General features: G+C 41.5%; 1 protein-coding gene across 1 annotated transcript in view; it reads left to right on the forward strand.

Annotated features, from left to right (window-relative positions):
- Positions 1-8,150: 8,150 nt before the first annotated feature.
- LOC129706007 (protein phosphatase 1 regulatory subunit 12A-like) overlaps positions 8,151-24,396 on the forward strand; it is a 129,707-nt gene continuing 113,461 nt past the window's right edge. Inside the window, exon 1 of the mRNA XM_055649978.1 lies at positions 8,151-8,548. Coding sequence (XP_055505953.1) covers positions 8,282-8,548 — 267 coding nt within the window. The 5' untranslated portion in view covers positions 8,151-8,281. The remainder of the gene's footprint in view (positions 8,549-24,396) is intronic.

A 24,396-nucleotide genomic window follows, 5' to 3' on the forward strand; every position in this document is an offset into this window, starting at 1 on the left:
ATTCCAGCCACTTTGATTTAAAAGGCAGGACATAGGAGTGAATCTTCAGCTGAGCTCTGTTTAGGATTGCTGGAAAATGAGCCTGTAGCTGTGATGCAACTTTGTTCTCAGCAGAATGTTGGCCCAGGACATGAGCACTTCTGTTGAGATTCTCCTGCAGATAAGTCCAAAGTGGGGCTATTCTCGAGCATAGGCTGTGGCCCAATCTTCCACTCAGCAAGCAATGGTCCAAGGACATTGGATCTACACTGGTGGACTCCTGTGGCTCTTATCTGGGAAATATGCACAATGAGCCTGGGGCTGTGACTACTTTAGCCCTAATCCAGACTCCAGGTTAATTTTAAACTCTCCTCCCCACTCTCACAAGCACCTGTCTGTCCTCAAACTTCTCCATTGCTATGGAGAAACCAAATGTAAATCCAAAGATCAACATCTCATATTCTGCTTCAATAGTTTATGGCCCAATGGTATGAACATTAAGTCAAGTCAAGTCACTTTTAGTTCTATAGCACATTTAAAAAACAACTCTCGTTGGCCAAAGTGCTTATATTGGTGGAGGTACTAACGTTATACAACATTGGTTCATAGATTAAGTACATAATTTTCTAATCTCAGTTAATCTCATGATTTTCTAATCTCAGTTAATCTCATGATTTTCTAATCTCAGTTAACCCACACCTCTACGTTCTACCTATTCTTTTGTCTTCTGGGTTAAATCTAGTCCAAACAAAATTAAATCTAGTCTAGTCATGGAGTAATACAGCTATGAAACAGGCCCTTGAGTCCACCTGGTCCATACCGATCAAGTTGCTAGTCACTTTGGCCTCCATTTTGCCCATGGCTCTCTAAACCTTTCCTAACCACATATCTCTCCGAATGCCCTCCCATTAAAATGTGGAGGAGAAATCCGTCACCAGGAATTGGTAAGTGGAGCTTTCGGTGTGAAGTAATTGTTACCAAAAAATATTTTAAATTGATTTTAAGCGAAAATGTGCATCTGCGAGTTTGATTGAAGTTTTTAACTTTAAAATATGTTTTCAATAATTTTTAGCAGTCTTACTTTTACAATTTGCAGGGTCAAAGACCTTCGTTAACAAGTATAATTGGTAGGGAATAGGGAAAGATACAGAGTGCAGAACATGATTTCAGCATGGGTGGCACCGTCAGTGATGGCAGCCTCGCCTACAGCCTGTCTGTATTTTCGTCTTTTTGTTATTTTTAGTGAGTTTTAAAAAGAATGTGTTAATGTTCTCTGGTTTGTTTTATGCGGGGGTATGGGAGGGGGTCGGAGGAAACTTTTTTTCAATCTCTTACCTTGCCGGAGATGCAATTATTTTTCCAGATCATATCTCCAGTCGCTCTGCGGCCTAACATCATGGAGCTGGCGGCCTTGCTCAAGACTGACTTTGAGCCCCAACTCAGGGCCGTGGACTTACCATCGGAGCCTTTGATCCCTTGCCTGGGATCGAAGGGCCAAATGGCCTCCTACTGCACCTATTTTCTATGCTTCACCTATTTTCTATAATGCTCCAACCGCGGCCTGCAGATCTCAATATCGAGGAGCTTGCAGTCTCGGGTAGAGACTGATGTCGGGAAGCTCCAATCTGCAGGAGGTTCGACCAGTCCCGACTCGGGAGTCCGATCGCCTGGCACAGTGAGCTGAGATCCCCCCGATGCGGTAGCTTGATCGCCCCGATGTAGAGGGCTCTACCGCTGGGTTCGTGAGCCAAGATAGCCCCGACAACGGAAGGTTTGAGTGCCCCGACCGCGGGAGAATGAAGAAGGGAAGAAGATTTAACTTTTTTTGCCTTCCATCATAGTGAGGAATGGGGGTGGGAGTTGCTGTGGTGGATGTTCATGTTAAAAATGTATTTGGGTGTCTTGTTCTTTATTGGTATGACTGTGTGGCAATCTGAATTTCACTGTACCTTAATTGGTACATGTAACAATAAACTCACCTTGAAACCTTGAAACACCTATTCCAGAGACAAAGTTAAATGTCCACAATGGATATAGAGGTGAATTGGTCAGTACGGTAGTCTATGGGAGGACTGTTCAGAGCCTGATAATAGAGGACAAAAGCTGTTCCTGAGTAACATCTGAATTAAACTCTTCAAAATTACTTCTCAAATATATATAATTTCTAACACCGATAAGAATAAAAAAGGAAGATGCATCCACAAACGACCCCTGCTTTATGGCCTTGCGATTATAAAATCTTGTTCTTTTACAATTCACAAATCACCATTCAAAAATTTGTGGTAAGGACTAAAATCCATTCTCAGAATTTATGTGGAGAATAATGTAGAAATAATGAATCCAAAATTTATTTTTCTTTGATTTGTACTTCTTAACACCTGCACAGATGGTGTAGCTTTGCATAATGGAAAATTACAATTCTGGGAATGTAATTTGTCCCCCTCCTCTCCAGCCCATAATGCAGGGATTACCTGTATTTATATTCTGTGGAGCGAAGTAATGGAGTAGGATGTTAAAGCTGTTTCTCACCAGCTGGATATGGGTCATGACATTCTGTAAGGAATGTCACCCATTTGAAAATTCTCGGTAATTGTGTAAGTGGCGTGCTTTTATGTATAATTATGGATATTTACATTAATACAAAATGTGAGTATGTTTATGGCACAAGCCTGTGTGACTAATTGTAATGTATACTGCGTACTCCAATGACAGCCTCTGTAGGGTTATGCCCATTACATACAATGCTTTCTGAGTGTTCATAGTGTGGTTTAGGTGAAATCTTGCATTGCCTTTAATCAAAATGCAAGAAAAAGGCCAATTGTTAATTACATTTATATTATATGTTAGGTTGAAAATGTTCATCCATAAGAAGCATAGATACGCCATATGAAAGCTGTTCCTTGTGATATGTTCTAATCTCCATATAGTAACATATTTTGGGAGTGCCTTATATGCAATGTGGACTTTGTCTCTGTATAAATGATGTAGTTTGTCACATTGACTATGTTGACAAATTTACTTTGAAATGCAAAGGTGAATTGAAGCTTATATATTGAGTACAGCTTAATATATGTATTTGAATTGTGCAGACTGAGGTTGGGTATATTTACTGTAATTTTAGAATGCTTGTTTGGATTATATTTGGTTGTATTGAATGAATTTATGCCAGATGCATTTAGAACGGTTGTTTTGTGTGGAATTGGGTGTATTGGCTTATTTGATTTTTTTTAATGGAATGTGTTTAATGCAGACTATGATTGTGTATATATTAGGGATAATTTATTCAATGTGTTTAAGTTGGGTTGAATATATTAGAGACGCTCAAATCGAGCAGATTGTATAGCGATGACATCAACATTTATAATATTTGCATGGTTAGTGTTGGCCTGTGCTAAAGGAATATAGTGATCATTTTTTATCAGAATGGTCTTTGATCACTATGATCTTTGTGTGATTGTATTTATATAGTTTATAATTTAGTTTCTTCTCTCTTGGGTATCGAACTGTGCACATGGATACATTTACTCCAATTATGCTTTTGGTTTTGACAGTTTTGTCTTCTGGAGAGTGGATATATTAAGTTATTTATATTGACGAAAGGGACAATGGGTTTTGTGTGTTTAAGTACAGTATATATTAAATTAGGTTAGATTAACGTACTTGGAAAAGGGCGAATCCAAAAAGGAGTGGAAAAATAAAAATAAATGGAATTTATTAAGGTGATAAACAAAATAAAAATAAATAAGAAATAAAGACAAACAAAATATTGCCAAAGTTTGAAAAAACTATAAAAGGGCAACAAATAAAAGTAATATACCTACTATAAGTAAAAGGGCACAAATACAAGTAATATACCCAACAAGAGAGGCAAGCTAATGACACAAATAGAAAAGATAGGAAATGCTGGAGATGTAACAAGTCTACAATCATGAATCAGGACTGACCAGTTTCGACATAAACAGAAAAGGCCTATAGTCTGAAATTGTCAAATTCAGTATTACGTCCTGAGGGCTACAATGTGGTCAAAGAGAAACTGAAGCACTGTTGCTAAAGCTTTTGCCGGGAGACCCTTTGTTGGAAGAGTGTAGGTCCGCAAAAAAGGACCAATTTTTAAATGAGGGGAGGCCTTTATGAGAAGCTTGTAATAGTTCTGTTATGCAGACCACGTCTGTTCATCTGTCAAGTCTCATCTTGCAAAATAAATGTTTGCGTTGTGATGTGCAAAATTTAAGTCTCTCCCCATAATTAAGTAAATTCCTACACCTTCCGATATTTGATCCATTCTACTTTTGATAGTAGTTTTGTTTTAAATAATTTTGTGAAGATTTCACCACCCACTGAAAGCAGTGAAAGTGACTTGCTGCTTCACCTGGGTTAAATGATTGTTTAGGTGCATAAGATATATGAAGAGATAAGATAACATAAAAGGTTTTGCATCTGTTGCGGTTGTGTCGACAAATGTGGTGTCCTGGTGTGGTTTGCTAGCTGTACTGTGGCAGAGAGGAGGGCGCTGCAGGGAATTATAAAAACTGCACAGAGCATTACAAACGCTCAACTGCCCTCCTTGGATGATATATATAGGGCCTGATGCTAATTTACTCGAGAGGAGAGGGCCACAAATATCAGTCCAGCAGGTCCACATCCCACCCCTGCCGCACCACCTTTTTTCACTCTGCTACCTCCCTGTGGGAGGCGATTTTGGGTCTCTGAAGACTAAATAAAAAAAAAGATCATTTTTCTACCCATGTGTTTTCCGATATTTCTTAAGTAAGGGAGCTTAATTCCAACAGAGAACACTGGGGAAGCAAAATGAGATTCCAAGTTTAAATGCCGCTAAATTCTTTTAAAATACTTATTTATTATTTTACTAATAAGTGTACATATGTGTCAATGGTTGTCATGTTTGTATTTTTTTAACCGGAGGAGATGTAATGGAATTTCGTTGCACAGTATTGTGCAATGACAATAAACATATTCATTCATTCATTCAAATGCATGAGTGGGAGAGATTTGGTGAAGGTGGAAGAGAGGGTTGCAGAGGGAAAAGCCCTTTTGAAATTGGTATGTAAAGGGAAAGTGATATCTTATTGAAAACTGGAAATTCAATGGACAATCCATTGAATGTGATGGCTGGAGGGTTGTAATAAGTGAAGCCAGGGGTTGTTCTGACTGGGCAAGGAGGGGCTGAGAGCAAAACTGCATGAATTAAAGGTCTGGCGGAGAGTCGATCAGTTACAGTAAATGAGCTATGGTTAAGGAAAAACAAAATCATCTTCGAAAAATTGTTATGGAAAACATGTCATGAGACATGTCATACAACATGCTGACTTGGAACTACGGTGTTGGTCCTTCAACATCACTGAATCTACATACTGTGGGAACACCTTCACCAGAGGATCTGTGGCAGCTCAAGATGGTGGCTCACCACAATCTTCTCAATGGTGCTTAGGGATGGGCAATACATGCTGATCTTGCTAGCAAATCCAGAATCCGAAGAATAAATAGGTTTCAAACAATGGGATCCATGATCCATCTGTTGCCTGGTTCATAGAGTAATAGTCGTAAGGAAGAGTCAAGAGTGTTTTATTGTCATATGTCCCGGATGGGGCATTGAAATTCTTACTTGCTGCAGCACAACAGAATATGTGAATATGTAAACATAGTAGATAACGGGGGAAGAGAAAAAAGTTCAATAAATAACAAATATAGTGCAGTAATAATAGTCTTTTGCAGTTCAGAGCTCAGAGCTTATTTGTTGTTGTGTTTAATAGCCTGATGGCTGTAGGGAAGAAGCTGTTCCTGAACTTGGATGTTACAGTTTTCAGGCTCCTGTACCTTCTTCCTGATGGCAACGGTGAAATGAGTGTGTGGCCAGGATGGTGTGGGTCTTTGATGATTTTGGCTGCCTTTTTGAGGCAGCGACTACGATAGATCCATTCGACGGTGGGGAGGTCAAAGCTGGTGATGGACTGGGCAGTGGTCACAACTTTTTGTAGTAATTTGCGCTCTTGGACATTCAAGTTGCCAAACCAGGCCACAATGCAACCAGTCAGAATGCTCTCTACCGTGCACCTGTAGAAGTTTAGGAGAATCCTCTTTGACATGCCGTATCTTTGTAATCTTCTCGGGAAGTAGAGTCGCTGATGTGCCTTCTTTATAATTTCATCTGGGTCCAGGGAAGATCTTCAGAAATATGCATGCCCAGGAATTTGAATTTTTGACCCTCTCCACCATCGTCCCATAGATGTGAACAGGATTGTCGGTCCTCATCCTTCCCCTACCAAAGTCCACAATCAGTTCCTTGGTTTTGATGTTGAGAGCCAGGTTGTTGTGCTGGCACCATTTGGTCAGTCGGTCGATCTCACTTCGAAACTCTGCCTCATCCCCAACTGTGATTCGTCCAACAACAGTGGTGTCATCGGCGAACTTGATGATGGAGTATGAATAGTTGCACAAACTTTGAATGTTTACTCTGGAGTGGTGGAAGCTGAGAATGTAACTCGATAAGAAAAGTATATAACATTTTGATAATGTGAATAAAGACCTTTTACCAGGGTGGAAATGTCAAACACTGAAAAGCATGGATTTGAAGTGAGGGGAAGAAAATATAAGGGACATTTTACATGGCATATTTTTGTTGTACTGTTGTACTCTGGATTGCTGCTGAACATGCAGTCCTTTGGTTGATGCCCGCACCGCTCCCCGCTGCCCGTTCCCTTCCTCCTCTCCCACCTCCTCGCCCTTCTCCTCTCCCCTTCGTTTGTCCGTGTGTTTGTTTGTGTATAATCACATCTTCTCAAAAAAATGTAAAATTTTTACATATTCCAGTAGAGATTTTCCCCCTGGAGTTCAAAATCGCCTTATCTGAAAATGTCATGCCTTATTTTTCAAGTTATTAATGAGAATCTTCAAAAATCTGACAAACCTTGAAGTCTCCCGCCCCTCCTCCTCTACCCCTTCCTCTCTCCCCCCTTTTTCTCTCCCCCCTCCCCCCTCCTCTCCCCTCCCCTCCTTTCCTCTCGCCTCCCGTCATATCATCCTCCCCTCCAATCCCCTCTCTCTCCCCCCCCCCCCCCCCCATCCTCTCCCTCCCCTCTCCTCCCCCCCTCTGTCGCCATGCCAGCAGCATCCCGGGGTGCACAAGTAACCATGCCAGCTGCGCCCCGTGAAGCAGCAGCAGGTCGCCCAAGGAGCCGCTCAAGCAGCGGGTTGGTGAAGACGGTTTGTGGCGCTCGCACTCTGACCTCAGCTGCCACTTCTCCCAAGCCAGCTTGGGCTTGGACAGTTTCTTCAAGCACTGCGGATTCGAGCCCAATCTGATCGAGAACCTGGCCAGGGAGAAGTTTGCCACCGACGCCGCCTTTGAAAGCCTTGCCCTCAAGTTTTGCAGAGTGAGCTGCCCAGACTCAGAGAGCGAGCCATTCTGGGGGAAGAACAAGCCTCTGCCCTCTTGGTCATCGAGTGCAACACCTGGGTCATCCAGTGTATGTATGGCTGCAAGAGGGCCAAGGAGCCCAAAGGCACGGCTCCCTCTGTCCTGGTGTAGAATAAAGAAATATTGCAACCCAATTTTTAATTTTTTTTTCACTCTGGATTTTTTTAAATTCTGGAAAAAGTGGGGGTGCGATGGGCGCGGTCGCACCCCCACTTTTTGTGCAATGAGTACCCCGTTTCTGCCTTCTCCCCATAATCCCCTGATTCAGCTATTTTTAAGAGCTCTATCGAACTCTCTCTTGAAAGCATCCAGAGAATTGGCCCCCACTGCCTTCTGAGGCAGATAATTCCGCAGATTCACAACCCTCTATGTGAAAAGGTTTTTCCTCGTCTTCGTTCGCAATGGCTTACCCCTTATTCTTAAACGTTGGTGCCTTGTTTTGGACCCCCCCCCAATCGGGAACATGTTTCCTGCTTCTAGTGTGTCCAAACCCTTAATAATCTTATATAAAGAGACCCAGAATACTGCTAATTATGCATCAGGTGGAATAGTAGATTGACTTCAATTTCTGATGAATGTATTTGCTAATTAGAGTTGTTAAAGTACAGTATTGACTAATTGGGATTTAGTATATTAACATTGTGCAAATGTTGCGCTGGGTGCAAACATTCGGGTAGCCTGCAATATTTACAAAAACTGACTAGATGGCGCAGGACACGTTAGATGCAATGTATAGTGGGTGTGTGGGGATGCTGTAGGTTGGATATATTGGCTGCAATGTATACGGAGTGGGTGTAGATGGCGTAGGGCTGTGCAAGAAAGGTTGGAGTCGGGATATCAGGCACTCCCGGTTGAGTTTAGTGGAAGATGGCGGCTGAGGATCGGGAGCGGGATCAGGCCCGCAGTGATAACGCGAAACAGAAGCGAAAGGAGCAGCTGAAGCGCTGGCTGGGCTCGGAGACCGACCGGGAGCCCGAGCGGCCCCGCACCAAGCATGTCCGAGTCAAGTTCAACGAGGGAGCAGTCTTCCTGGCAGCCTGTTCGAGCGGGGACCAGGACGAGGTGGAGAAGTTGCTGCAGAACGGAGCTGACATCAATTACACCAATGTGGACGGACTGACCGCCCTTCACCAGGTAGGCGGCGGCCGGACTGTCCCGACCCGGGCCAGCGGGGCTGAGCTCATCCCGGAGCGACGGGGCAAGGGGGTGGTCGCCGCGGAGTCCCGGACTCCCTGCACACTTGGACTTTACAAAGAACCAATGGAATCAATAAATGTCTGAAGGGTTGACAGGGGAAAGGAGACGGCAAGTTTCTGCGGTGGCGACTTGAGGAGGGTTGGGACCGGGGCGCAAATCTCGACCCTTTGCAGGGATCTGGATCCTAGCTCCGCAGTCGAGGCTCTCTGCGTCTCAGGGTTGTCTTAGTCTCCAGTGCCCATGTCCTGGATGCTGGGGTCTGGTTCAGTGCCTTGCCTTGGGCAGGGGTCAGAGACCTGGTCCAGGGACTGGGTCTTGCTCTTGGGGAGAGGTCGGGTGGATCTGTTCCACTCTGACCTGCCCTCCGTTCAAACTACTGCTGTAAATGCAGGCCGCGCCGGAATTGCCGCTGTTTAATCCGAATGGGCAACTGCTTTTGAATCCCCGGTCAGGGCCTGTCAAAGGTGACGATCACTGCATCATGAGCTGCAAGGAGAGGCCACTGTGGCTGCCTTACTGGCTGGCCGGACTGTCAGATGATAGCGTTCAACATTTGCGTTAAAGGCAAAAACGGTACAAGGAACAGGCAGTGAGCAAATGGCTATTGATGTGTGACCCGTGGGCTGATTCTTGTCATTGCTCAAAACATGGAATCCCTCGGATTTATTGACATTTCAGTTTTGATGCTGGTCACCCTTCTGTCAACGTTAGAATATGGTGACTTTCATGACCTCGGTCTTAGCACCAGTGAAGTACTTTTGAAGTACTTGTAGTCCACCCTCATGGAACATGAATTAATTTGTCGTCATGCGTTCCTTGCAGTTCATAGTGCAGACATTGACAACACAAGTACTTGTTTTTTGTTACTTTACTTTTGTGCAGATATTCAATTGCTTAACTTGAAATAATGGGTAGGAATGTAATGGAGTGTAAGGCTGGTTAAATGGACAAACACTGAGAGTGAACTGATACATTTTTGACAGATAGAATGAGGAAAGGCAATGTGATCCAAATGCACGGCATGACAGCAAGGACAAGGACCAGGATTTAAATGAATACATTAATTTTTGCAAGTAGATGTTGGGACTGCAATCAATAAAGGATATGGGATGCGAGGCTTCCTAAGAGTCCAAATGATAAGGCAGGAAAGTGGAATTCAAGTCAATGGTCAGATCACCAATGATCCTATTGAAAGAGCTGGCTCAACAAATCCTGTGTCCTGGTTCTCCAATTTGTTATGTGTAGGAAGGAACTGCAGATGCTGGTTTATATCGAAGATAGACACAACGTGCTGGAGTAACTTAGAGGGTCAGGCAGCATCTTTGAAGAAAAATATGTGACATTTCAGTTCAGAACCCTTCTACAGACGGAAATGATTTCAGTCTATAGAAGGGTTCTGATCCAAAACGTCGCCTATTCCTGCCTAACCCGCTGAGTTACTTCAGCATTTTGTGTCTTTCCAATTTCACATTTTTATACATGGGGCGGGGGGGGGGGGGGGGGGGGGGGGGTCATTAATTTTAATGTGTCTGAGGTATTGCATTCAATTTGGGATTATTTTAAAAAGGATGCGATGATGCAGTAGATATATATTGGCATGGTTCCAGGAATGGGACATTTCAGATGTAAGGATAGACTGGATAGTTTGATTTTTCATCTTGGAGTGAAGAACATTGAGAGGAGATTTGCTTGGTGTCCAGATCGTTCGAGCTTAGGTAGGATAAATGGGGATACATTTTTCCCAGTAGATGCTTCAAGGATCTGATTTGAAGGGATGAGAAAACCATGCAGGAATTGTAGGATGTAAGAAAAGTCTTTCCACATAGAGTGGTTTTGATCTGAATAATTGACAGGGTGTCACCCATTCTTTTTAAATCTCTACCCCCTGCTTTCCTATTCTTCTACCATCAGAAATAATTCCTATGTTTCCTTAAACAAAACTGTTGATGATTTAGAACACCTGTGAAACCTATTAACCCCCTTTAAAGTTAACTATTCTAGTTTCCTTAATTTCTTCACATAATTGAAGAAATTGATTTTTAACATTCTTCCAATTGTGTACACTCTCCTAGGCCTTGTCACCCTTCCAGAACTCTGACCCCCAAAATTGGCTCCAATCAAATAGTAATTTTGATAGGTCTAGCATAATCTTTTTGGATTTTGTATAGCAAAGCCATTTTTGTTCTCCTTTTGACAGCCCCTCAGTTGGTTCCGTCATCGTCGAAGATTTGTGTGCGTCAGCCCCAGGTCTCTCTCAATTCCTATTTTGTTTACATTGATTCTCTTCATCCTTGTAATTTAAACACTTGGTGGTTTTTTTTGTGGAACTTCAATTCAAATGGGATGATGTCAGATTAAACAATCTTTATTCTAAGGTAAAAGATCAAGTGCTCCCGACCTCATTTTGGATCTCCCGACCTCATTTTGGATCTTGTACAATGATATGTTTTATGCCGGCTTGGAAAAGCAAGAGTAAATTTTGTTTCTACTTTTCTGCCGTAAATAACATGAGCAATTACACCCTGACACTAAGTTAGGAATGCAGGATGGTTCTAAAGGGGATCCAATGCATAGAACATCCAAGTCAAAAGTGGATGGCTCATCTTTCATAATGATCTGGATTCGGAAATTAGAAAGCCTTGTGCAGTTGTTCTTGATTATTCCGTTGGGTTTTAAAGTTGCAATAATTACTGATCACTTTTCACCATTCCTCTCTCCTTTCCATCTCTTCACAGAAAATAAACCAATTAAATTATGTTTTTTTTTAAAAAGCCACAAAGGGCTCGAGTGATTCAGCAGGTAGCATCCTAGGTGAACATGGATAGGTTGATGTTTCGGGCCCTCCTTCTGATTGTAGTTGGAGGGAGGTAAGAAAGCTGGAAAAGAGGAGGGGTAGGCAGATAGGTAATAGGTGAACACAGACAAGGAGGGATTTTGATAGGCAGATGGTTGTAGATTACCTTCTGTAGAGAAGGATCTCAGAGTTATTTTGTGAACAATAGAATGGGAAATGAGATCTTCTTGGGACAGTGTAATAGGTTTTGGAGAATTTGAATGAGGACGTAAATGGAATTGAAATTGTTGTGTGGTGCCAAAGTCACAGAACACGTACAGTGGCAATATTATAGGACAAAGGGTTACTATCATTGTGATAGGATATTATGTATTGGAAAGGTGTGATGCAACATGTATTATTCGCTTTATGGGATTTGACAAAACCAACAATTATTGTCCATTCATAATTATGCTTGAGAGGATGGTGGTGAGTTATTGCAATCCATCTGGTGTAGAAGTTCCTAGAGTGCTGTTGCAGTTCCATAATTTCAACCTAGCGATAGAGAATGATAATGCTGATGTATTTCAAGGTCAGGATGATATTGTGCGATGTCAGTGTTTTAGCCGGATGGTTAGGCTGTGAGATTGGTGTGATAGGTCACATGTTCCTTGAATGGTTATACAAAGTTTGTTTATATGCGGGGACAGTATAGTAGGATGATCTATCTCACAGCAACCCTACACTTTATTACAGTGGGATAGGAGTGGAGCTTATTATGTTTGATCATTGTATCGACATTGTGGAGAGGAGGGGGGGAAGAATGGTCGTAATGGTTATAAGGTCTATGTAACGGGACACAGTTATAATATAGAGTCAGTAAGGGAATGTTTGTATACTGGACTGGGAGTCACTGATGTTTACTCTCCAATATTCAGCATTTCTCTGACTTGGTGTTCATGCAATGCAACGCAGGAGTTTGGATGTATAACTTCACTCTCCACTGCTGGACTTGGCGGTCAATACAGTGGTAGTTCTGGAAAATATGGCACTTCATATCCATCTTTACACCTGCAGTTGTTCAAAAAACCTTAATAAAAGAAATGTTATCTTAACGTTCCATTAAATCACTCTATTTATATTTTATTCATTTACAGCTTTTTAATTTTTAACAATTTATATTTTATTTTTAAAATTAAAAACAGCTTTAGATTAAAATAATTTTAAATGTCTCTGAATATCAGATATTTTAAATGGAATGATTTTGAGGTTAGGGCCTTGGGATTTGCTATGCAAGGTTTGATCGTTATTCATGGGCTGCCCTGTGGCAGGAGGGATGGAGAGTGGAGGCGTAACCAGTGCATTGGCTACTGAAGGGCTGCAAAGTTAATGCACCCCTGGGGATTCTGCTGAGATGGAAAGTAGTGCAGACAAGTTATACAGGGTGGCCCATCACTTTGGGAGCTGAAGATCGACACAAAGTGCTGGAGTACATCAGTGGATCAGGCAGCATCTCTGGAGAAAATGAATAGCTGACGTTTCAGGTCGGAACCCTTCTTCGGACTTTGATAGCTGAATTTGGCAGACTTTGTTTCGTTATTATCTTCTAGTATTTGAAGTTGATGTTTTTTTTTCTTTCAGTGCAATTAAACACCTGTTTGGAAGCTTAGCATAATTCTTCTGTTTAGTTTTGCTGTGATTGATGGATCACGGTCTGCTGCTTGGTCTCCAAAGATGCTGGTAATGAGAAGTGAGGCATTGCCTTCCGTTATCTCTTGAATTTTTGTCCCTTTATTCCTGAAGTAGATGATGCCTGCCAATCTGTAGGTGACAAGACGTATGAGATTACCTCATTCTTAATCCATGCAGCTGGTTTTTGCAATGTTGTTGGATGCTTATCTTGTCTTTATTTAAAAAACACATCACACGATAACGTTTAACAATCAGAGAATCTTGCTTGTGTCTTCTCAACCTTTAGTTGGCATAAATCAGTAATGCTGAGGCTGCCTCTCGGGTTTCAATCAACATCGCGCTTGAAACGTGGTCGTTTATGGGTTTGGGATAGGCCATAAGGCTTTTCGAATGAGAGTCTTCCCCTCCCTGAACATTAAGGGGAACGTCTGAGCATTTTCCATTCTTTCTCCGCCATTTGTATTGGGTCCCCGCTCCCTGCCTCATCACTCTCTGTGTTGAGAGTTTCAGTATTGTAACTGATATTGTCTTGTAGACTGCTCAGATCAGATGAACTCATCAGGAACTCTGAAGGGGTACGTAATGAGTGACAAGGAGGTGAGCTGGGAGTGGCTGAGGTATTTCTTTGCTGGGAATAAAAAAGATCAATTTTATGCTTTCTAACTGCAGGGGGATAAGCAATCACTCGTTTTAAGCTGTGGGATCTTTGACCAACTGTAATTTACCTCATGATTCTGCATCACTGACCTTGCTATCACTGATGTTTCTCTCCTCTAATTCTGTGAGGTTTGACAATGGTTATTGTGACTTTTATCACTGTTTTGGTTGGTGTACGCTATGCATTATCTCCTGAAAGATAGTCTCAACGGAGCTGCTCCGTGTGAGGGTGTAATGACCAATGCCTTGGCATTGAGCTTCTTCCTAATCTTGTTACCCTTGGGGCTGGGATGATGAACTTTCAAAGCACTGTTCCAGGACACTGACCATGTTGCTGACTCCAATCCATAGTGATGTATGTGGCAGTTATAGAGCAATAATGTGAATTGCCATGTTCTTGCAAGTAATTGGAGAGTTTGTGTATAATGTAGCTCACAATTTGTGTGCCAGTGGAAAGCCAATTGAGTCATGTGGAACACTTCATTCTACATTTTCTGCCTTAATTCCGAATGAGAGTTGTAAATGGTTCTGTGCTGATGTTTTCAGATGAAGCTCGTGGTTACTATTTTTGTTCTCTCCTCGAACTTTTACCTTCTGTCACTTGGGTTCCCCTCTCTCTGTCACTCACTCATCTCCTTGCTTTCATTCCCCTTTTTATTTGCTCCCATTCCCCTTTTCTTCCTTCCCCTCTCCTCTCTTTTCTTATCCTTCCCCATCTACTTTCTCCCATGCTTTCACCCCCCACCTCCCATGGTCCAAATCCAATTTTCACATCTTTTGCTTTCATTCTCTTAAAATATTATTTTCCCTTAGTTTCTCTTTCATCTTCTTGCCATAATTTTCACTACAGCCTTCTCATGACCTTGCACATTTGCATTTGGTTTCCCTTGCCTACCCCCCAGCTCCCTGATCTGCATGCTGAAGATTTTTCCCTTTCTTAAATTTCCTTAAATGATTCAACCATAGTATTTATGTCAGTTTGTCCAATTCCCCTTTTTTGTCCTGCCACTTGACATATTATCTTGCCCAGAGGCCGCTGGATCTGATACCATGCAACCATCTGATTCATCTTTGTCACCAATGCAATCTACTGTTCTCTACTGAAACTGCCAGACAATTAGCCAAGTGTAGCCAGTTTAATGGGATTTAACACAAATTTCAGTTTATGTAAAGTGCTTTGAATTGGAGGGGATGGTAATGGGACTGATATCTGAAAAACATTTGAATCAAATATTGTCTGGGAGGTAATATTAAGCTCTTTTTTTTTAACCTGTATTCATGGTAATCCTTGGGAAGTTTGAATGCAAGTAAGAAGGAATTTGAGATTTCATATTCATCTTGGATAGTTTACTACCCAACAGTATGAACTTTAAACTCTCCATATTTAGGTAACCTCTAACTAACGCTTCCCCTTTCACCCTCATCCCCCCTCGCCTCTCTTTTGCTCCCCCCAACCCAACCCCCCACCTTCCCCCCACCTTTCCCCCCCACCTTTCCTCCTCAGTACACCTGTACTCCCACTTATTTCTCCTCTCCACCCCACCTCACACTTTCTGCTACTTTCCTTTCTCTGGCTTCACAATCCACAACTTTAAACCCATCACACACCCTCTGTTCTTATCTCTGTTCCAATCACCTGCCTATCAAAAAGCCTCCATGCCTATGTCGACCTATTACCTGGCATGCTTTGTCCTGTCTCTCCTCTTTTCCAGCTTTCTTCTCCACCCCCTCTACAATCGGTCGGAAAAAGGGTCTCAATCCGAAACGTTGCCTATCCATATTCTCCAGAGATGCTGTCAGACCCGCTGAGTTACTCCAGAACATTGTGTCCTTTTGTGATTTGCTTTAATATAGCACCTTTCACAGCCTTGTGATTATCCACAGAACAAGCAATGAAGTCGTCGAAGTGTAGCTAGTTTTGTGATGTAGGCAAAGCAGCTGTATCCCGCAAATGCCAGTTTTCGATGATATTGACCTGAGGATAAGTATTGGCCAGGACATGAGGGAAAATATTTCTTGCATCAAAATAGGTGCATTTTACTTAGGAAACAGCTTTGCTGTTTGCCCAATTTCACACACCCCACTGTGGGTGCTCAACCTATGTCATTCCATCTAATAAAGTGTCAACTTTAGATTTTCCTTTCATGACTTTGGAGAGGGACATTTTAAGTGGTTCTCTCCTTTGCCATAAATGTGTACTTATCTGTACGTCACCATTTGTGAAGTTCAGATCCAATCCCGAAGCATAAAAAACTTTCTTCCCTAGCTGAGGCTGGCAACAGTTCAAACATTGTGGTGGATGTAACTTAGACCTATCAAAAAAATCTGCACTGAACTGATAGTAGTTTACTTCACTGCATCTCTGTCGCTAGGCCAGGCCTTTGTTTAAAAACAGATTTGCTTGAAAGAAGAAAGTCAAAGGTTTTTGAGTTTACTTTCAGAACATGAAGTCTGGTTGAGAATCCAGCAACTTCTTGTGCAAACAGTAGACATTCCAATGTCGGTCACCTGACTGTCTTAAAGGGGAAATGTTAGTCTAGTTTTTGTCACAAGTAGTTTTCTGTAGGACAAGAGTTGAAGAATCTTGAGCTGGGATTTGGAGTAAAAGTAAGATACACATATCAGAATGAAGCATATATTGGCTATAATTGACAAATACTGGAGGCACTTGAAAGAGTGGACACGTATTAGTCAACAGGCCAACGTATTGAAGTTCCAGCCAAGAATTGTTACAGCTCTACATGTGGCGATAAACAATATGCTGCAGCAAGGCTAATTGATGTATTAATTACAAAGCAGATCAAAGCCCTGCCATGCCCAGTCATGATGCAATAGTGCACAATAAAATATTTAATCAAAGGACGATGCTCCAAGTTCAGGCTTTCTTCACCAATGGCAGTAAGTTCAGAAGAAAAGTAGTATATGTGTATGACCATGTTCAATTGGAAGTGCCAGGTAAATGGTCCTCCTCCAACTTGCTCTCTCTTCCTGAGATTCACACCAAGAATGATGGTCTTAAGTCAACTTGATTCATTCTGTATGATGTCAAAAACCAGCTGAAAGCACTGGACACTGCAAAGTCTGCATGACGTGACAATATTCTGGTTGTTATGTTGAAGATAAGATGCAGGACATTGCTGTAGGAACATTGAACTCTCAGCTGCATCATCAGAAATATTTCCTCCATCCTAAGATGAGAAGTGGGGTGTTTACAGATAATTGCACAGTATTCAGATTAATTCAACATCTTCAGATAATAAATCACACTGCATCAACTTGCAGCATGGCCCAGACAATATCCAAATCTTATGCTTATAATAGCAAGTAACCTTTATGCTATGGAAATGCCAATGAGAGAACCACATTCAAAAGCATTATCTGTGTTGAATCATCTGCCATTTACATCTCTGGGGTTTAAGAGCTGTGGCGTAGGGATTTACCATTTAACTGAAATTCAACAGGATTTTGTGTGTAATGAGCTTCCAGTGGAAGTTGTGGAGGCAGGTTCAATTTTATCATTTAAAAATAAATTGGATAGGTATATGGACGGGAAAGGAATGGAGGGTTATGGTCTGAGTGCAAGTAGATGGGACTAGGGGAAAATAAGTGTTTGGCACGGACTTAAAGGGCCGAGATGGCCTGTTTTCCATGCTGTAATTATTATATGGTTATAAGATGCATGCATTTTGTGTCGATAAGAGCAAGTTGGTGATTAATGAACTTGATAAAGTGAGCTGGATTTTTCAAAATCCTTTCCATCTTCAAAGAGGCACGTTGGAACTAATTAAATATTCATCACATACCCCGAGAAATGCAGCTTTAACTGCAACTGAAAAGCATAGACTTTAGAATGTACCATTTGCAGCCAGCAGTGATCTTTAACAGCACAGTGCCAAGGATTTTACCATCTGGAAAACATGGTGAGCAGGTGCATTCTATCCATCTTGAGTCACACCATTGTCTGGCAGTGTATTAACTCACATTCAACTTTTGCTCTAAATTCTGGAACTCCCTTTGAAACTGCACAGTTGAGGTACCTCGATTGCAGCAATTCAAGAAGCAACTTACCACTTTCTTGAGAGCAATTAAGAATTGGGATGGTTAACATCCCTGAATTCATTAAAATATCCTTTAAATAACGTATGACCAAAATGTACTTATTTGATGCATTTAAAAAAAAAAGCCCTGCGTGGATTGCAAATTTGGCCACTTCAGTTCAGTTTATTGTCACATGTACCGAGGTACAGTGAAAAGATTTTAGTTGCGTGCTAACTTCCTGTTGTGCCATTTCTGTGTTGCATTTACCTTTACTTATATTTCAATGAGCCTAACGAGTTCTGTCTCCAAGGCAGAGGCAGATGATACAAGATGGCGCCCAAGCCAGACGACTCTGCTGGTCCCAGAAGTGGATCTGCAATCATTAACTTCAATTGCTCCACTCTTTTAAACCTCTACTCCAACAGCAGGCACTTTAGACGCCTTTATTGTAATCATGTATAGGCTTTCCACTGGATGGTTCGCAACAAAAAAGCTTTTCACTGTACCTCGGTACGGGTGACAATAAACAAAACAAACCATTTTAAAATGCTGTGTTATGCACATCATGTTGCACACTGTTTAACAATTGATCTTAAAGCAATAATTTCAATATAGGAATTGGCGGGCATTAAAATTGTAAAAAGAAAGTGACAAGGGGTAAAGAAATTTGAGTAGCCCACATGAAGAAAAATGGTCTCCAGATCAGAAGAAATTAGATGATAGCAAGAATCTTCAAATGCACTTCAATCTTTAGTTTAAGAGAGCTGAGAGCTGAGCTAAAAATGGGTTGCAAAGAGCAATTCTCAGAAGTACTTGTGTGTACAGAGTATTGGAATGCAGGGATACAATGTGAGCTGGAATCTGATTATGGCATTTTAATTCCCTAGTATCAGCGTTCATAGTTTATACTTGTTTAGAAATGAGCCGACAACCGCCTTCTCTCTTGGCCTTTTGTTATTTTCTATACAGTAGTGCGTACTAGGTATGGCATGCAAATGTTTAAGTGCTTCTGCTCGTCCTGAGTGAGCTTCAGAGTAATTTTACCATACTGTAATGCCAGTGTGACATTTTTCAAACTCTTCAGCAAAAAAATTTGTTGGAGGTTTATTGGAAAATCAATCAGCAACCATCTTGCATGCTTTGTATATGTTTAAAAGAATAATTGGTTTCTATAAAAGGCAGTGCGGAGTGAGGTTGAGACGGCAGCACATACCGGTCTGGTACCCAATATATTGCCAGGCAGCAACCGATGAGCCTTCTAATTTACAACTGTAGCCTTAATTTATTTTTGGTTTACATCATAAATCTGAATATAACCAGTTATTTTTTTTATCATGATGTGCTGTGAAATCTAATATAAATAATATCAATAGAGTTAAGTGGTTGGGTTTCGTTGTCTCTGTTTTTCTTGCATACCCAATTTATTTCTTCTGATGCTTGGGTACAGCCCCACCGCAGCTGGTTATTCCTTTCAAGTACAGTTAAGCTGCAATCACGATCTGTTTTCTGGTAATCCAGGCAACAATGGAAAGAAGCATTTAAGAAGCTGACCCTTCAGGATTTTGTTATCACATATAATCAAGTACCTTATCCGATACACACCGTTCATTGGTAAAGGTAGCGAAATGGAGTAGAAAATATGGTTTTCTGCTCCTTAACCAGGGCAGTTCCCTGTCCCTTACTGTCATTTGTTAACTTAGTTGGGGCGAGAGATGGGACGTGGGACATTCTGCTGCTGCCACACATGGCTTTGCTTTTGGTAAAGCTTTGACTTCCAGATTCACTCTAATATTTCAGCACGTTATTGAAGTTGAGTGTCGCCATCTGATAGAGGAACCACTAATATGGTAGAGCTGTACTGCTTCAGAAAAGTAACCAATCAAACTCAAACTTTCAAACACAGTAGTGTTCATTTAAGTGGAAGCCAAACAGCTATAATTGAGAAGGGCACTGCCATTTGTTTGCTGATTCCATGACCAACTTATATTCTCAACTGATATTGCAAAAAATAATTATCCATGTCGCAAAAAATGATAGGGCAATCTTGCTCTCTGTCATATCGACCTTCACATATGATTGCATAATCCGTACCGCCACTTCAGTACCTATCTTCACATACAACTACACAAACAGTAACACCCATTTCTTATCCTTTGAAGTGGCTCGCAGGTAAGTAATAAAATGTAATTCAAGTTTCATTTCCATATCTCTTGGGTCATGAGAAATTTCTGGTGTGGATCAACTTTTAAAGATTATAAATAAATAAGTTATAGAAAGATGTGAGTGATTAACAGTAAGGAACGAACTCCATGAGATGGAAGAGAGAGTTTTTCATCTGCATTTATGGTGATTTCACGGGAAGGTTGTAGTTGTGGCCTTTTATAACCTTACTTTGCTTTATCAGCTGTATAGGATTACAGCAAGTTCATTATTAAACCAATGCAAATATAAGGAATAATTGGGCCAAATCAGATGAAGCCGGACCGGATTTATAGGAGAAATAAGATAAAAAATTCATGTTTCGTTTTTTTTAGTTTAGAGATACAGCGCGGAAACAGGCTCTTCGGCCCACCGAGTCCGCACCGACCAGCAATCCCCGCACATCAACACTATTAGGGACAATTTACACTTACACCAAGCCAATTAACCTACATACCTATACGTCTTTGGAATGTGGGAGGAAACTGAAGATCTCAGAGAAAACCCGCATGGTCACGGAAGGAACGTACAAACTCCGTACAGACAGTGTCCGGTGCTGAAAGGCAGCAACTCTACCACTGCGCCACCGCGTCAGCAGAAAAATAGCAGGTATATTTCAGTAAGTAAATTCAGACTTTTGTACCTGTGAGGAAATGACAATTAGATATGGGGCTAGTGTGGTGCTAGAATGCAGCAACAAAGGCAAAATTATTTTGTGAGACGCAGCCCCAATGTGTGCACTTACTACAGTTCACCAACAGGGAAGCAAACAATAATAAGTAACATTGTCAATTCTGTAATGCACGTATTCAGATTCACATTCATATTCCCTTGCTGTCCTATAGACCAGGGTGCACTCAAATTCCCTGTTTACAGAAGCTCACATGTAAATAGTATACATGGTAATGAGAGATCCAACAATAAATGCAATAGATGCAACAATATAACACATGACTTGAAATGTGGCGATGATTGCAGGACAGCTGAACGGTGCAAGAATGTAGAGCAATATGAGGTAGTGCAGAAAATATATTAGAGTACACGAATGGAATAGAGGGTAGAGTTAAGAATAATTGGCAGCACCTCCAGGAAGCTGATGTGAAAAAGTCGATTGTTTCAGGAATCTGGGGAAGGTGCTGTTCTGAAGATTGGACGTCTGGGCTTTTAAGCTCCTGTATTTTCTCCCAGTACAGAAAAACCAGGGTGACGGGCACCCTTGACAATACTGTAGCCTTTGTGATGCAACGTAACATGAAGGTGGACTGGATGAAAGAAAGTGACGAGGCTATGCTCACCACTCTCTTCAGGTTCATGTGGTCCAGAGCAGAGCGGTTGCCATTCCAGGCAGAGATGCATCCTGTCAGAGTATTTTCTAATAATAATAATATCTTTTATTGTCATTGCACATCAGTGCAACGAGATTTGATATGCAGCTTCCAACCGATGTCAAAAAAAATAAAATAAAATAAACTGTGCGACGTGACCATCTGAGGGAGACAGTCCAAGTGGGATGGGGGGCACTCAGCAGGGCTGGTTCAGAGCCGCTATAGCTCTGGGAATGAAGCTGTTTTTGAGTCTGGAGGTTCGGGCGTAGAAGGCCTTGTAACGTCTGCCAGAGGGAAGTATGGCGCACTTGTAGAAGATCAAGAGAATCCTTGTGGATGCTTAAGGAAGTAAACATGGTGATGCATTTTTTTGATCGCTGCACCAGTGTGAAGGACCAGGTTAGGTTGCTGGAGATATGGATGCCTCGGAACTTGAAGCTGTCGACCATCTCTTTAGCAGCTCCATTGATGATGACGGGGTTATGTTCACTGACACTATAACACCAGGTTCTCGATTTCTTTCCTGTTGTTGTTCTCGATTTCTTTCCTGTTGTTGTTGTTGATCTGGCTAATAGCAGTGGCATCATTGGCAAACTTAGATAGAGTTGCCTCTATATTTGATCGTGTCTTAGGTGTACAGCGAGAGAGCAAGGGATTGAGCACACAACCTTGAGGAGCACTTGTGTTGAAGATCAGGGTGTAGGAAATGTTATGACCAATTCTAACTGAATGAAGGGTCTGAAGAAGGGTCTCGACCTGAAACGTCAACCATACATTCTCTTCAGAGATGCTGCCTGTCCCGCTGAGTTACTCCAGCTTTTTGTATCTAACTGACTGAGGTTTGCTGACCAGGACGTCCAGAAGAGAGTTGCAAATGGAGGCTCCAAGAACAAGCTCCCGAGGTTTAGGGACAACCTTATTTGGCATAATGGTGTTGAAGGGTGAGCTGCAAACAATGAACAGCACCTTGGCGGGTATTCTTATTGTCAAGGTGATTCAGGGCTGAATGTAGTGCAAGAGAGATGGCATCCCCGAGAAACCTATTTTTCATGTACACAAATTGCAAGGGGTCTAGATCGGCTGGAAGATTGACGTAGACGTGGGCTATTAATAATCTTTAAAAAGCACTTAATTATAGTCAATGTTAGAGCTTCTGAGTAATAGCCATTGAGACAGGTCATTTTATTTTTTGGAGTGACTGGAATGATGGAGATTTTTGTAGCAAACGGGGCCAGTAGATTGTTGAAGTGAGAGGTTGAAGATGTCAGCAAAAGCTCTGTCCAATTGATTGCTGCCAATTTCATAACCCGTGAAGAGACTTCATCCGGCCAGCTGTGTTACTCTAATGAGAGTTTACTCTCGTGAAAGCAGATCTGACCTGCCACTGATGGGACTGGGATAGAGGGGACCTGCCTTAGTGGATAGTTATCATACATAGTCTTTTTGTGCAGTACGGTATCATTCTTCTTGAAAACTTCAGATCTAGACCTTGGGTGAGAGTGAATCTCTCTGATCACCCAAGGTTTTTGGTTAGAATAAATCCTAATTTGCTTAGTTGGAACTAGGTTATCAATGCATTTCTTGATGAAACCGGTGACGTTTAAGATTGGATGAAATGGTCTTGAACATGTTTTGGCTACAATGCCTCAGCTGAACAATAGTATAACCAAACAGCTCCTCGAGTATGGTGATCAATATTTTACTGAAGCGCAAGGAGGCCATACATGTGCTGAACCTGAAGACTATTTTCCATTGTTAGAAAATCTGTGTTAAGATAAATTAATTTTGTTTAGAAGCAATCTATTGTTAAAATAGGGCACTTTTCAATGGTTTGTTTTCTGTAGTTCAGCTTACTAAGCTAGTATCCCGTTTCATTGTGGGCTATGAAACCTGTACTGGAGGAGTGAAGGAACCCTATGCTGTCGTGGGCCTTGAACACCATTGCAGTTAAACAATGTCCCCATCCTGAAAGCTGCAAACTACCTGCTGCGTAGTAAGCGCTAGCAAGAATTGTAACTGGTACGTGTTGAGAAAGATGCTTCATTCAGACATGATTACATATTTGGTAAGAAAGCCCAGTCCAACAAATGTGTTCACACTCTTATTCTCCTTGCCTGCTATGTGAGGATCCCAAAACTTTTAACAACATGTTACTTGGCATATTATTTGACATTTTTGGATAAATAAGCTGCTTCTCTGAACCAAATATATCCTACATTTGTGTTTGAGAACCACTTTCAACCTTAATACAAAGTAATGTTGTAGAGTGACCACCTCGTACGTCATGTGTTTTAATGAAATGCCTTTGAGCACCAGAACTTGAACTTTCCTGCAGTTTCCTTGTGATTTAGACAATTATTTCACGCGGATTGCTCCATTTATGCTATTCAGAGAACTTGCAGTCTTTTAATGCAATTTTAAATATGTCTTTCATGATAGCCTATTATGTAGGGGATTGGCCTGTAACTGAATCTTGTGTCCTTTACAAGATCTGCTCCACATGTTGGAGGTATAGCATGGCCTCTATGGTTCAGTATCGTAATCGTATCTTGTGGAAAACTTTCGAAATGCGACACTGAGATAGAAAATTTCTTCCATGAATATTTCTGCATTTCTACCTCTCACTGACTTACTCATCCTTCCATCAAATATACCACCAAGGCTTCTACTCACCTGTATGTAGACATCCTTTCCTCACTGTTAGTCTTCAAGGTAACACATTTAACAATAGTGCAATATTTTTGGGATTGAAGCAACGAGTTTCAAATAAGCTTAAACCAATGTGCAGTCAGCTCCTTGATGGGTAGTATTGAAACTATGCTATAATTCCAAAACTGGAATTGGTTGTAGAGGACTCAAAACCTAATGGTCTAATAATCTGAGGTTTAAAGTAAATGTTTCAAAGGAAATGGAACAAATCTCTATGAATATGTTTGCAGCTTAATAGGCATTGGTTAGGCTGCATTTGGAGTATTGTGTCCAGTTTTGGTCACCCCATTACGGGAAGGATGTGTAGGGTTTTGCAACGGTGCAGAGATGGTTAACCAGAATGATGCCTGGATTAGGATGTATTAACTCCAGGGTGTGCTTGGACAGACTTA

This window comes from Leucoraja erinacea, chromosome 18, assembly GCF_028641065.1.
Source record: "Leucoraja erinacea ecotype New England chromosome 18, Leri_hhj_1, whole genome shotgun sequence".
NCBI classification, from domain to species: Eukaryota; Metazoa; Chordata; class Chondrichthyes; order Rajiformes; family Rajidae; genus Leucoraja; species Leucoraja erinaceus.